This window comes from Cinclus cinclus, chromosome 3 (assembly GCF_963662255.1).
Source record: "Cinclus cinclus chromosome 3, bCinCin1.1, whole genome shotgun sequence".
NCBI classification, from domain to species: Eukaryota; Metazoa; Chordata; class Aves; order Passeriformes; family Cinclidae; genus Cinclus; species Cinclus cinclus.
This window is the reverse complement of record NC_085048.1, coordinates 90,420,501-90,436,156: the sequence shown is the minus strand read 5'-3', so window position 1 is coordinate 90,436,156 and position 15,656 is coordinate 90,420,501. Positions and strand designations below refer to the sequence as shown.

The 15,656-nt window shown below is 37.4% G+C and overlaps 1 protein-coding gene across 1 annotated transcript in view; it reads right to left on the bottom strand.

Annotated features, from left to right (window-relative positions):
* The window catches only part of PPP2R5A (protein phosphatase 2 regulatory subunit B'alpha), a 41,984-nt gene that overhangs the window by 12,232 nt on the left and 14,096 nt on the right, over window positions 1–15,656 (bottom strand). The window contains exons 2-5 of the mRNA XM_062490422.1: window positions 12,271–12,467; window positions 7,035–7,136; window positions 2,123–2,215; window positions 69–199 (exon numbers count right to left, since the gene is read on the bottom strand). Coding sequence (XP_062346406.1) covers window positions 69–199; window positions 2,123–2,215; window positions 7,035–7,136; window positions 12,271–12,467 — 523 coding nt within the window. The remainder of the gene's footprint in view (window positions 1–68; window positions 200–2,122; window positions 2,216–7,034; window positions 7,137–12,270; window positions 12,468–15,656) is intronic.

Sequence of the window (15,656 nt, the reverse complement as noted above, 5' to 3'; positions counted from 1 at the left end):
ATCACTGCAGACCCAGATCATAAAGGCAAGATAAAATGTTCCTCACCCTAGACACACACACAGCATACCTGAGGAAAATGTTGTTTATCTGTTTCCTGATGAACGCTCTTAAACCGAGGAATTTTCCATAAATTCTATGAAGAACAGTCTTCAGGAAATCACGTTCTCGTGGGTCTTCACTGTCAAAGAGCTCCAACAACTTTAAAAATTAAATTGAAATGCATTACTTTTGAAAGACTGAGCATTTTTGTTTTGTTACTATCTGATTTGAATTTTATCTTTAATTTACAAGTTTACATTAGAAAAAAAATAGAATCAATTTAAATGTACATTTTCTTTAGATGTCAATAGTAGATTTTTGAAATTACATTTTTAGTAAAGTTGATTTTTTTCTAATAAGCTCATCAACTTAATTCCTTTCCTGTGTACAACAGACACTGAAGTCATTCCAGTTACTATTATACTATCAAAATAAAAATGCAATTGCAAACATGAGCTTATCAAACTGTATGTAAGAAGTTTACACTTGTTATTTAAGAAATCAGAATTAATCTAATCCATATCCATATATTTACAATTTCCTAATCAAAATCCTTTACTGCTTATCTCAAAACAGTACTTGTGTCTTGATGGCCAAGCAAAAGCATTCCTACACAAGAAATTTTACAATTAAGGAAGGGGTCATAGAATAAGCACAAGATATGCAATTATTAACCAATTCCCTATTAATACAGACTAAATGCTGCAAGAAGCTAACAAAACTATCCACACACTTTTTTCTTGTAGAAAATCTTCTAAGGATACAGAAAAGACCTTGTTCACTCAAAGACATAAAAAATATTCCAATCACATTACAGACCATAATTTCTGTTCTTTTCTTTAATGCTGCATGCCCAAGTAACAGCTTATTCAGAAATGTTAGCTGCCTTGAGCAAGTCAGTAACAGCTCAAGCAGTCACCAGAGTCTCCTGCTCAGGTCTAAGCTTAGGTATGTCTGTACCAAGCAGCACAAGGGACTGGAAGCAGCTGTTCAGGAACTTGGTTCGGGCTCATTTCAATTTTATATTTAGCAGGAATTTCTTAGGGTCACTACTCCACGTTTTTTCCCATATATAGCTAGCTGTTGGTTGCACTGTCTCTATCTTGTACTCTAGAGAAAGATCAAGTGAAATGTGAGGAACAAACTCTGCAATGCTGCTCTGAAGGACCACAGATCAATCTGTAAACTGGATACCCACATCCAATAGCTCACCAGGAGCTTCAGGCTTAAATGTTGTGTGTAAGTCAAATAAAACTGAGAAGAAGGAAACACTTATAAACAAGAACAGCAGAATCAGAAAATAAGTGGGAAAATGCAGTCACTGAAGGTAAGGAGGGAAAACATCCAACTTGTGGTTTTACTTTCCATTGCTGTATTGTGATGGCCTGCCTTGAAGCACTCACTCTTCAGATACTGAGCAAACAAGTAAACAAAATTTGGCAAACAAGTATTTTGGCACAGTGAAAAAAATTCCCATTGAATTCACTTTGAACCAAAATTTGTTGCTGCATTCTACACTATATTTCCCTGAAGTTCAATTTAACAGGAACTCTCACTTCATTTTCTTGCTCATAGTTGCTTTGCATGGCAAAGCATGACTTTCCTAAGTAATTTCTTACTTGATTTTTCCTTCCGTGGTTGACAGACAATAGTAAAGAGAATTTACACTATCTAGACGCGAGTAAGAAGGTGTTGAAACACATTTCATATACAGTAAGTACATGAACATTTTACAAGAAAAAAATTTGCTATTTTCCCATGGTAAAAATATTTTAAAAACCCAAACACAGAAGGATTACGAAAGTATAATTACCACACTGTTGATTTGACTAGAATTAAGTTACAGATCATAAAAAACAGAACTTTGCAAAGCACTGAGGTTGGTATCTGCAAACAAAATGTTCCTGAAGTTACATACATATATCCCCTGCGGTATGATGTGCTGTTTATCTAGTGTTTGGCAGAAACCACTGCTGCAACATCTGAAATTTACCCTATGACAACAGGAAAGCTTTAGGAGTCCATCTCAGAAATTAAGGTGATCTTTAAATGCCCCTTTCAACTTTAAAACTCCCCTCTTACCTGCTGTACAAATCTCTGGTCAATGTATCGCTTTGCAATGCTGGGCTGAAAATCCGGGCTCTCCAAAAACCTCAGGAAAAACTCATACACCAACTACAAACATGGAAATGAACATTCTGAAGTTAGTTAAGTACACCATAACACAGATTTCAGCCTTGTCACCACCACCAAAGTCAGTGGGACTATTCATGTGCTCAAAAAGTGCAAAAGGAATCAAAGCCTAACACATCACTGCTTAACCACAGTTTCTACTGGAATTTACTGAAAGAATTACGGTAAATACCCAGAACACTTTAATTCCCAGAAGAGTCAAAGCTTAATAAATAATCTACTGAAAATACCACCAGTGGACAAAAAACAAAGTTCTAAATGCTACATTCCTGCCATGTTAAGAACTTATCATGGGGAAATAGGTTACCAAACATTTAGCAGTAGTGAGAGTTAAATTAAGTGCTCTAATGTTACATAATACCTTAAAGAGATGAAGAAAAATCTACTAAGTGTTCCTGAAATTAAGTTTTGACCACAAAGTCTGAAAATGAAAGGTTGTATTAAAACAGCTGAAGGAATTCATGGAAACTGAAAGAGTTCGGATTAAAATTAGGCTTCTATATCCTGGAAACTCAATTATAATATCCGTTATGGCTCGTATCATGTTATTTCTACTTAGTTCAAGTTCCTATTTGCTACAGTCCCACAATGCCCAGAGATAAAAAAACCTGAGAAGATATGGAGCTACCAAAGGCCTGGGGTAGCAGAGAGTGGCATGAAGAGGCCAGAGCACAGGTCCCATATTTTGGGTCTCATCAAAAGTCCAAGGCAAAATACTGCACTTCTGTAACAATGGCAGATTAATAAAGTACACAGAAGGCATCTCTTTACTAAGACAGAATTGAAAGATGCCTTATGTTTAGATTACATTCAGAGGTGATCATGTTCAATGCCTATTTCATAACTCCATATAATTAAACAACTGATTCATAATAATTCTACAGTGCAATTTAGGTACATAATGCCATCACTAAACTGTGCTTGTAAATAAAACCCACACAGAGCTGTGCTCATACTCACAGGCATGAATTTCAACTTTTACCACTGTGAGTACTTAACTAAACTGAGAGCCAGCACCTGAGTAATTCAGAATGATAATTAGGACTCTCACTTCAGAGAAATGCATGACAGTAAGGACTTTCATGTAGAACATTTGAGCTGACAGTTACTTATGTATAGCCTCAAGGAGGGTGTGCTGCATCTGCAAAGCAGAGGCTCAGAAACTCAAGCTACCCTTCCCTCAGACAGACTGTAAGAAGAGCTTTTCATATCAGCAGTTTGCATAGAATAACAGGATTGTTAGGGTTGGGAGGGATCTCTGGAAATCATCTAATCCAACCCCCCTGACAAGGTGGGGTCTCCTAGAGCAGGTGACAGAGGAACAGGTGGGGTTTCAATGTCTCCAGAGAAAGAGACTCCATGACTTCCCATGACAGAGCCTGAACCAGTGCTCTGCCACCCTCAATGCAAAGTTCCTCCTCTGTTTCAGTGTATGGACATTACTGCTTGTTCTGTGACTGGCACCATCCTCTCGGCACCATAATACAAAACCCAATAGCAGTATTTTAAATCTTACCATACTCCATCCTCTATCTTAGAGCTCAACCATGGCTGTTTAATATCTCCATCAGTGACACAGACAGTGGAACTGAGAGCACCCTTTTGCAGGTAACACAAAACTGAGCAGGTGCCTTTAGCAACCTGATCTCATGTAAGGTGTCTCTTCTCATTGCAGGGGGCTTGGACTAAGGTGATTTTTAAAAGTCCCTTCCAACCCAAACCATTCTGATTCTAATGATCTTTTCCAAATTAGCAACTAGATAAATCCACACAGAAATGGGCAACATATGGCAAGAGGGAGGTTATAAAGCACAGCTTCATAAAGATTAGTTTTGGAACTCAATTTAATTCAGAATTTCTGTAATAAATTCCTATATGAAATATTTCTGTCAGTGACAACAACAAAGAACAGCCATGTGTGATAACTGCTTAGACAACGCCACAATATTAGAAGCTACCACCAGGGGGGAAAATAGAAAAAAAAAAGTATGTCATGTTACCAGCAAGAAAGGACAAGTTGACCCTGAAGCCCTAGAATAAATACAGGATGACACTCGAAGATTGCTAAGTCCCAGCTGTAGTTCCAAGAAAAAGCTCTGCTAAGCATTTGCAAGCCCTTAAGCTGAGAAAGGGTTAACATTAGGATGACTAAGATCCTTCCTCACAATGAAGCTATAAAAGTGACAGATGAAATCCTAGGATATTCCAGGAAGATACTGACAGCATAGACAGAGATGCACAGACCTACATGTGCTTGAGGAAATTTATTAAAACCTGGAAGGATACAGAGAAAAAGCCAGCAGAATTGTCATGGGGTAGAACACTTTTTTAAGACTGAGCACTAAATTGGCATATTTTGTTTTCCCTACAGGACAGGGGAGGAAGGATAATTATGGTTTCTTTCCATAAACAGATATGGGTATCAAATAACTTTGGAAATCTTTGTGAGCCTTGCGAGATAAACGAAGGCCTCTTTATCCAGGGCATTTCAGGAAGCAAGGTGCAGCAGCCATTTCTGGAAAAGTCAAACTCTCACTTCTCCTGTATGCCAATGTTTGCAAACTTAAAAGCATAACAACAATCATACTAGGGGCACTCAGAACAGATTCTGGCCACAGAAGATCCTGCCTAAAGAGACACGAATGCCAGCTTTCTTAACAGACACATTACTTTTGGAAATACTAAACTGGGGAAAGATGTCAGATTTAGTATTTTTTGTTTTCCAAACTGGTCTGCTTAGATCAAAGAGCCATGAAATACAACTCCTAATGCTTTAATGATTCAATCTTGCAAGGACCACTAGAATATTACTGCTTTAAACTACCAATTCCACCAACTCCGCAACTCCCCAAGCTTCAAATTGCACAGTGGCTTTAAATGCCAACCTGTTCAACCTACTTCGGCTGTTAGAAACCATCTTGACCACTGCTTTAAAGCAGCATCTTTCAAGTGCCACTCGTTTTACTGAAGGTCTGGAGTCTTTTGTTGTGGCTACACACTGGTAACTTACTAAGCAATTATGTCAACAGATTCAAGCAGGGAAGAGTAGAGGTTCAGATTTTTCTTCCTTCCTCTCCCAGAAATCCGGCTACCTGACTGCCAGATCAGGATAGAAGTTGGAATTTGTTTGTAATTGATCTGTCACAAATCACAGCCAGCAAAAGATCCACACCTTCCCTCCTTAAGCAGTCCTTTAGACTATGCCAAAAATAATAGTGTATTTTGCTGGGGAGGAGAATGGTTGTGTACAGCCTTTCTTCCACACACAAAATCTGACATTTCCAGCAGCTTTGTGCTCCTGAAGCGCAATGAACAAGTTATCCAACTCAGTCCTCTATGGTCCAGTAGCACATGAACTGTAAAAGGACAGAGTGGGAAACACAAACTGTTTCCACTGTGCTGCAAGGAGTGATCTATTCCAAAGACAGGATGAACAGACACAGGAGAGGGAAATCCACAACCAGTGACCAGACAGCCTGGCAAAAACTCCCTTAGGAAAAAAGCAAGGAAGACACCTGAAAATAAAATTTCAAATAACAGAACAGGCTACAAACCCTTTTCAATTCCTCTCAAGCAAGCCAAAGGCGTAACTGAACTGATCACAAAATCCACAGGTCTTTTTCTATCAACTGGACTAGAGTTCAATTATGATCTAAAGTGAACTGAGCTAGCATTTACAAATGTTACCACAGGTTTAAGAAGTCAGATGGTGCTGCTACTGACTACAAGAGACATTTGCTTTGCCCTTGCACCCTACCACCCAACAAAGCCAAGCCTTTCATCTAGTTCAGTTATAGCCATTTCTCCTGTAAATTAGAAACAGCCATATATAAGAAAATAATTATCACAGCCTTTAACCTGCAGAGTTATTTTTGTGATAACTTCATTCTTGTTTGGCTTAAGTCTGAAATATTATGCTGAATATGTACTTTCTAGAGTCAATATTAGAAGACCAGTTTTTAAATAAGAGCACTTGTGGATGCATTAGAACTGTAATATTATAGGGGCAGAGTAGCATTTTAGCTCTTGAGAGGATAGAACAAATGGTATACAGATGTGCAGCAGCTTAATCTACCCACTGCTAGGAGTTGCTACTTCACTTTTCTTTCACAGATAGTACTTAAATAAATTCAGCAAAGAACTGCCCCAGATATGGGCTTGGACATTTACAGCCTCTAAGAGTTAATTGAAAATAAAATAAAATTCAGTAGCATTTCAAGTCAATCACATGATTGATACAGCAGTGCTATAAAAATCACGAGATCACCGCAGAAGTACAACAATGGAATAACCATGCAACTGTTACCAAACAACGCTGATATTGTAAAGTTTTTTATAAAAGGGAGGGAAAAGGGTGGGGAAGAAGGAGGGGATTTCTATTTGCTCAAAGGACAAATAAAGGCTATTACTCCATTTTTTTGTTATTGCCACAAGAAACTGAACTGCTATTATTACCTTCTCCTTTATTGAAACAACACTAAAGAATTGCTCAGTTGCAGAAAACAAACCTCTTAGGTGAAGAATATCATTACCTAAAATATCCACGACTTTAAGACATACATACACCACTATTTAACAGTGCAATCCCTCTGTTTAAAAAATAATATTTAAGCCATTTAGAAGAGTTACATTCAGCCATATTTATACATTCTAACAAAAGCACCACTTTTTTCCCTCTCAAGTGTAAAAACTCAATTGCATTATATAAGCAATTTTTTTGTTCTTAACAAAGGCACAAAATGACTGAAGTATCCACACTTCTTGCCTTACAGGATGGCTTGAAAGTAAAGGAATCACACACCTGTATGTGGGGCCATGAGGCTTCAAGAGTTGGTTCATCTTCTTCTGGATCAAAATCTGGGTTATCACTAGGTGGAAGTGTTCTGAAAATATTAGAACTAATCTGCAAGCAAAAAAAAAAATTAGTTGTATTATTTACTCTTTCACAGATCACACTCATTAAGGTACTAGATTTATCCTGAAATTAAATGAAACAAAATCATCTAAAAACAAGTAAGGTAATAAATCACTAGCTCATTTTTTTCAAAACTGCAAAATACAGACAGCCACAAGTCTGTGACAAGTCAGTGAAAGTAAGAAAGTAACTTTTGTCTCAACTGCTTTACAAGCTTGTAATAGACATGATCATAGTCCAGATTCTTCCCTGAAACTATGGAAGTTAAAAAAAATTCAGCTTCCCTATAAAAAACGATTTTTAACTGCATGACACCAACACCTGTTTTTATACAAGACCACAAATAAAATATAATGAATTATGATTTAAAGAGACCTCTCTTCATGTAAGTAAGAGCATGTCTGTCATGTAAGGCAGTCAATACCAAAAACATATCTTATTTCTATAGTCCTTCATTTTACTTGATTTCAAGGTATTTCTGTTTACATTTTTCACTGTTGAAAATTTCAAGATGTTCCAAGGGTTTGGAAAGTAAGAAACACATAACCATTCTATCTTTTCCATTTCACTTAGTAGATATTTTTTATTAAAGTGACTCTAAGTTACTTTTACTATGATACAGTCACATCAAATCATTTTCTAAAGGACAAGTTTAAAAAGGTTTCTTCAGGGATTTTTGAAGTACATTAAAGTGTGGATAGAAGACCATTCAGATGTCAAAGGAAAAATGTCATCTCTTGCACCAGATATAACACACTGGATTTAAATACATAGCACAAACAAAAGAGAACATGAAGTGTTCTCTTCATGAAGTGCAGAAATTTCATTTCTGCATTTTCTACAGTTCTGTCAGGAACAAAACTTTTCCAAGCACCTTTCAAACTCTTTAGTCTTTTTCATCAAATCTGTTTCAAGTAGCTGCTTATCACCCAAGCCTACTAAGCACAAAAGAAACTGTTTGACAGTTTGCAGAAAATCCTCCTGTACATATTCCATGGAGTCTCCAAGGTGTTTGAAGAATCTAGCAAAAGGACTTTTAGAAAGATCCTGAAGTCACCCAGCTGGCTCTGCACATAAGAATCAGCTGCCTCATTAAACAAGATACACAGCTATTCCATAAAATGACTTTTCATTTCCTGCTATGCCCTTTGCTCTGTGCTGTGTCACTGTCTCCTGCTGAGACACGGCTGTCCTGGACTGGAAGGGCAATGGAAGTTCTCTGTGGATGGGCTCAGCTGTCTCCCAGCCTAACGCACAGGAAAAACAACAAAAGAACAAAACAAAAGCCCAAACCAAACGAAACCACCCAAACAATCAACCCCACAAAAACAGTACATTGAGGCTGTCCTTTAATGTTGTAAACACAAGGGGATAGGGATTCCAAAGCTCAAGAACAAAAGGCTGGGGAGTGAGGAGGGGGAAATAAGAGTCACAGAACATTAATTTTAATCAAGCTCAATAACAAACATTACAGTCCCGGTTCTCTTATCTGCTTTGTCTACTCTTACCAGGTATTTAATAAAACCCTCCAGCATATGAATGTTCTACCTCTGCTTGCAAGTGCTCTGGTGACATCTCCTGAAAACACTTCTTTTTCTCTCTAGATGCATCTTGCTGAACTGAGCTGATCAGCCTTTCCCAAAGAACCTCAGAGTAGTAAGTTAAGTTTCATGTCCAAAACAAAGCTACTAAAATACACTTCTGTAGCAGAGACAATTAGCAAGCCTCTCAGCCAGGCCTTTGGAAAAACAATTGTATGATTTTCAGAGTATTCAGTACTTCCACTAGCATTATTCATCTCCTGAGAATATATGAAACTTAAAATAAACCTCGCACCCTTTTTCTGTGCTAGCCTGTCTCCCAAAAAAACCCAGTTAACTTACTTTGTTTGCAATACTTTTGCAAATTCTTCTCTATATCCTCTCATATTATTTAAAACATTCCTTTTCTTCCCTAAGTGGTGTCTTATCCCAAAACTGTGATTTCATAAAAACAAACCATAAAAGGTCTTTAAAACAGGACAAATTTCCAGATAAATCCAGCATCAGGTTTCTAAATTAAATCTCAAAGTTTTCACAAAATGACACCCAAAAGTGTGCCAGTTAGTGTACTGAGATACAGCAATTATATTTTATTAAAACAAAAAAGAAAAAAAGTCCCTTAATGTCTGTACATTTGATCTAAACATTTGAAAGATACTAGGTTCAATTCCAATTTCTGACTGTGCAGATTGAGGTTACCTGATTTCTTTCAAATTCTGAATTCAAAACTCATACAGCCTGTTAGGACAATCTCATTACATTAGATTTCTATATGCTGCTGGGGAACAAGACAAGGTTGACAGGCACAAGAAAGGATGAGTTACATGTACTGAAGAGACATTTCTGTCATGTTCCCAAAACTGATAAAAAGGTAGAACTTTCTGATTTCCCTGGAAGCTTTAAAACTTAAAATACTCACAATGCCAAACCCCCATTTCCTTTCAGCTTCAGAGAGCTCTTAACAGAGAATTTCCAAACAGAGAAGACACTAGTTTTAGATGACCCAGAACAGAGGTGCACTGACTGCTGTGCTACACCTTCAAAACTATTTGTAAGCAAAACTCCTCCTCCTCAGCTGAAGGGAAATCAGGTTGCCCAGGGCACCAAAAAGACACCCTAGTGTGTCCTGCACAGCTGTTAAAACAAAGGCTTTTTAAAAATTATGTTGTTCCATCCTCAGTGGCTTGAAATGACACTGGTATCATTTCAAGCTCCCTGCCCCAGGACCCAAGCAGAGCAGAGCCAGACACAGGATCCTGTGTGACACTTGGCTCAGCAGCTATCCTGCCAACAGAGACCAGAGCAGGAGAGGAATGCCAGAGACCTCCTCACCTGCACAGACCTTGCCTATGCACTGGTCAGCAACAACATCATCTTTTCTCTCCTGCTGTCTTTGAGGCATTGTTGACTTAAGTCTCCCCACAGCTCAGGTGACTCCAAGGAAACCTGTTTGAAACCTGAGGTTGTTTCCTCTGCGAGCTGCAGAGGTGTCCCAGCCCAGGGAAACACAAGGAGCTTTGGAAAGAAATTATTTCTGCTTCTGTCACTGCTGCCACTCTGGCTTTTTCGGGGAATTTTTTTAGTCTGCCTGTCCTCTGCTACCAGCCAGATGATAATTGGATTTCTCTAAGGCCATTTCTACTTTTTCATCCCAAAAACACACTTCCAACTCTGCAGTAAAACTCTAATATTTTTTTCTTTTAATGTAGGAACACTGAACAGCCTGAAAACATCAAATCCAGACAAAACAAAAATGAAACAAAAACTCTTCAATCTCATGCAAGTTTTGCTACCGAGAAAGACCTGGAGGCTGACACAGGTGTTATGTGGAGGGAGAGACAGACCCATGCAGATTTTTTCCTGAAAGCTGGTACTTCGTCCTAATTCACAGCAAAGGCCTTTTCTGCTGCCAGTTGCCAGGGAGATTAGAAATACTATTCAAGCTTGGAGGAATCTTTTGTCTCAAGTCCTCAAAAAGCTCTCATTGAGCATTTAAAGCTCTCACTGAGCTTCTTCACTTTCTGTCATTTTTTAGGGGAGGAAAGGAGATGGAAATTTGTTATGGAAGGAAAAACAAGCATCCACAGAATCCGATCATTTGCACAGAAACAAAAACCTCAAAAGAACAGCTCAACACCACCTTATCTCCAAGAAAAGAAAACAACTCCAATATAAAAGAAAACCTCCCTTCAACAAGTACTATGGGCCAGTTAGTATTTTCTTTCTTCTAACAAGGGGCTACAGAGGGCACACTGAATAAGAAAATACTGCAAGGATTCAGGCTTGCTAACAGCAGCAAGAAAAAAAAAAGCAGCCTAAGAAGAGGTGAGCATACTTTGTCCTTTATAGTCTTATGTAAAAAACATTTAGGACAGAAAACCAGGTCCTTTAAAAAACAAAACTATACAAAACCCCCCAGTGTCCTAGATTATTTTGTAAAACTTAATAACCATCTGCTGAAACAGCCAAAACTATTAAAAGGGTTTCAATAATCCTAGCCCTTCAGTATTATGGCAAAACTTGCACACTTATTTACATTAAAGATCTGATCTTCCCTACCACTTGCCCACAAAAAAAAAAAAAACAACAAAAAACAACAACAACAACAAAAAAAAACCCACAACCAAACAACAAACCAACCACCAATCAAACAAACAAAACGAAACTTAAGAAAAAACTAGCTTGTACTGTGTAGAGAGCTACACAAATTGCAGGCTGCATATTTGAATTGCTTGCTCTGCTTATGTTCCTGAGAGCTCTTCTAAAGTCAGCATTTTATCTATGTAAACTGCACCAAAGTTTAGAGAACCATTAACATAAGTGCATGGGCACTAAAGCCATTGTTTTTACATTTCACATTTCTAGGGGGAAAAAATAACTTCAGATTACACTCAAGTGCATTTCAGTTGCATTTGCTGTGCATGGAGTATAGGGAGATCAAAAAAGTTACTTAAGGAGCATTTGAAAATGCACATAAACACCTGGGAAAGTCAGCCGATAACAACCACAAATATTTTGTTCATTATTCAACAAGCCATTAGTAGTAATTGCATGGGACAACTCATCCTATGGTTTATAACTTCACCAAACCACTTAGGCTACTCTAGTACAGCTCTCCATGGCCAAAATAGTAGCAAACAGCCATATAAAGTTTTCACAAAGTAGAGTTGCTTTCTTACACTGACAAACCTTTCTGCTGTCACCAGTATCTGCAGCAATCAATACCAGAAAACTTGAGCCTAACTCTCCATTGCAACTCAGGAAATAAAAGATAGGCAGCACTGAAATATTGCCATTTTCTGAAAGAGAACAACTTTAAAGCTTACCCAGACTGCAAGTACCTGCAGTGTACTAGTTCTTTCATTTTAATTAACCTGAATGCATCATGTTCCAACTAATAATTAAAACTTGCAAGTTGTTTGTTTTTACAAGCCTTTCTGAGCCAAGTTATCATTAACAAATTATATTACATTGTATAAACAGATTAATTAACCACAATTCTAAGTAAAATACCATTAGAGTCAGAAACTGATTAAGGTATTTTATTAAAATTCAAACTGTAACAAGGGCATTTTACTTACCATTTTCACAATGTCAGCATATGCTGATTCAACAATCACTCCACGATTTGTTGAAACATATTCAACCAGTTCATTCAATGTTGCTCTCTTGATTTCCTTGCTTTTCAGGTCTGAAACAGAGTCCATGAAGTCAAAGAGCACACAACACTGTTGCAACTTCTGACAAAAAAGATCTTGCTGTTCATTGAAGGTGGCATCTATAAAAGAAAAAAAAAACAAAAAAAACCCCAAACACTTAAGTCTGTAGAAGCAAACACAGGATTTCTAAATCTATTTTGTTGACAAGAATTTGCACAGCTATGACTTGCTTTTTTAATGGGGAAAAGTTGTGCTTCATAGTCAGCAAGCTAATAGCAAATTATTGAGCAATTTAGTCAAAACTGAAAGTATCTGTATGTTACAATGGAACACCCACCATCCCCAACTTTTGGTACATGACAGAAATAATGTACAAGGATACGGCAGTAAATACATTTAGCAGCAATGAGTTCCTGAATCAACTTTATTTTAATTGCCTAGACATTAACAAGTCCCAGCTCTCCACCACCAAAAGTCATATCCAGAAGCAGTGCATCAAACTAACCTTTCATTCATCTGATTTGTCTCATTCTGTTGCCTAATCCTTTATTACGTAACCCGCTTAAAAGCTGCAAAATCTGCTTTGAAGGAACCTTGTCTTTTTACCCCAATGCAAAATGCTTCACATACTTTTGATGTCATGTGATCAACGTTTCTCTCAAGAAAGAATTCCAATATTTTGAAAGGATTAATCCTGAATTTTAATGCTTTAGTCTAAATAATTTATGACAATCTTAAGTCATATAAGGGTTTTCCAGATTTTTTTGGTCTATTAAGACAATGTGTTTGGCTGTGACTTCGCATTTTCATTTTAGCATTCAGTACCTCTGTAATCTGATAAGCAGAATTCCTCCATTAGCATTTCACATTTACTCTAAAAGAGACAGATTATCAAGCACTACACTCTTCAAAAATTTAATACATACTTAATATGTTGTAACTGTTCCAAAGCTGCACGATCATAACAATCGTTAAAAAGTCATGGTTTTAACCAAAAATTTGGTTTAATGTGTCTTTTGTTCTTGTTTTCAACTGTTTATAGGGGTTCAAAGCCACTGCACCAATACAGCATCACCTCATCTATCAGCCAGCTGGCATTTCACTCACTCTGGTGAAAAAATAGTATTCCCAATTTTATCTCCAAATAAAGAATGCTCTCCCCTGAAGAATTTTCAAGACTGGTCTACAGCCTGACTTAGCATCACTCATTCATTGCAGTATTGCTATGAGAACTGCTGTTTCACCACCAAAAATATGATCAGGACAAAGAAAAAAGCAAGTGAGTACTGAAAATCTTAAGTGTCACTTTAAAACCTCAACAAATTACGAAAAGTCTTATGCTTCTCTTTAATGTTTCAGAATTATTCTAATCAAACAAACTTCATTAAGTTTATACCTTTAACATTTCACTCTGATAATGCCCGTTTCTCAAGTCTCCTACCAAAACACCTTTCATTTAGTGGCAGGAACAACAGTCAACAGCAGGTTTCATATGCAGTAGTTATCTGACAGAATTGTTTCCTTTCCATAAGCAAGAAGTAAATGCTGAACTGGACTGACATGCCTCCAGTGTAACCCATGGTGCTCGCTGTGCCCTGGCAATTCAGAATACTGGATTGTGTCCCCTTTCCCCACCTGACAGCTATGATCCTATTAGCTGAGCAGAACAACTTCAGGGAGCTTTGGAAAGAGCCAGCAATTACTGCCCCCACATGAAGAACTATTCACACTTCTGAATGTCAATTCTGCCATTTCCACCCTTTTTCTTTCCAATAAAAAACCTTGCAAGATGCTTGTTTCACTCAGATAACTACAAAGACACGAATTGTTACACTCTGCAAAGTAATGAACATCAGCTGTAAAAACATTTGTAAGTTATGTAACATTTCAGCTCAGATCTTCTAATATTCTACAGCGGATTGCATGAGTAAGTATTGTATCATAGCAACAAAGCAATAACAGTGACATGCTGAGGATAAAATCCAAAAAACCTAATTTAAGGAACCGACACAGGGAGGGCAGCTTTTTTTGTTGCTGGTCCCAAACTGATAGCCAGACTAACACAGGAACCAAGGCTAGTCTTATTTTTCCTCATTACAAACTCAACTATACTCCAAGTTACAAAAGTCCACAAGCGAGTCACAGCTAATATAATACAGTCAGCTGATGATAAAATTAAAAAAAATAATAATAAAAATGAAGTAATCACTAAGTCATCACTTAATGTTCACTAAGCAAAATTTACTCAGACGTTTCAAAAACCAGCAGGCAGCACCTGAATACTTCTAACCGTGGTTCACACAGAATAAAGATCTCAGGTTAAAAGCCAGTAACCGGAATTCATACAAAACAATGAAATCATTTATTACCTTCCCTAACATACCAAATAAATTCCTGCATTAGCCACTTCTAGTTAGACACCAGAGTAAAAGAGAACCTCTCCCCTGCCATGCATCAGCAGTCCATTTCATTAGCAACCTGATCTCCCTCAACTGGACACATTTGCTCAAATGAAAAACTTGCCCATTAAACTGTTTTGTTACTATTAAAACATTTAAAGCAAAACCAAAGGAAGTATCTTCCTCTAAGCATCCCTCTTTGTACTTACAAGGGGAGAAACAATTATTTTATCAACTTATTACTCTAGTCATCTACTAGAGATGAAAATTATGTGCAGCCATGGCAAAAATAAGGTAACAAGAAACCCAACTCTGTTCTGTCAGCACAATCTGTCTTCATATGCTCAATCCCTGCTTGACACATTGCACATTTGCCCCAGGAATGTTATGAAAGGTACCATGGGAACCACCCAAGTGATTGAGGAAAATCTGTTTGTCAGATAGGGTTCTTAACTTTTCAAAGCCTTGCTTTTAACTATCCCTTTATACCAAAACAGAATCATATCACAGTAGTTGATTCTAGTTCTAGGAATAAAATAAACTGTGCCACCATAACTGCATAAACACTAGAGCTTTTAGCTTCAGTAGTTGGACAACCCACAGCATGATTTTTAAACCAGCTTTAATCTAATATTCTATGAAGATTTACACCATACACATGGAGTTCAAGATAATTGTTATTCTTCAAGTACCCTAAATACCATAAAGACCACAGAACATAAATTAGGTTCAAAGTAGACAATGGATGCCTCACTGAAACAACCCTGAACCAAGCATGAGGATGGGAAATTCTGAAGACAAAAACTTAACATCCAGCACCAAAACAATTATTGCAAATTATGATCCACTTTAATCATGACTTGCCTCTGGTCATTTCCATGATAGATAGTAGAGAGCTTGTACCTGATT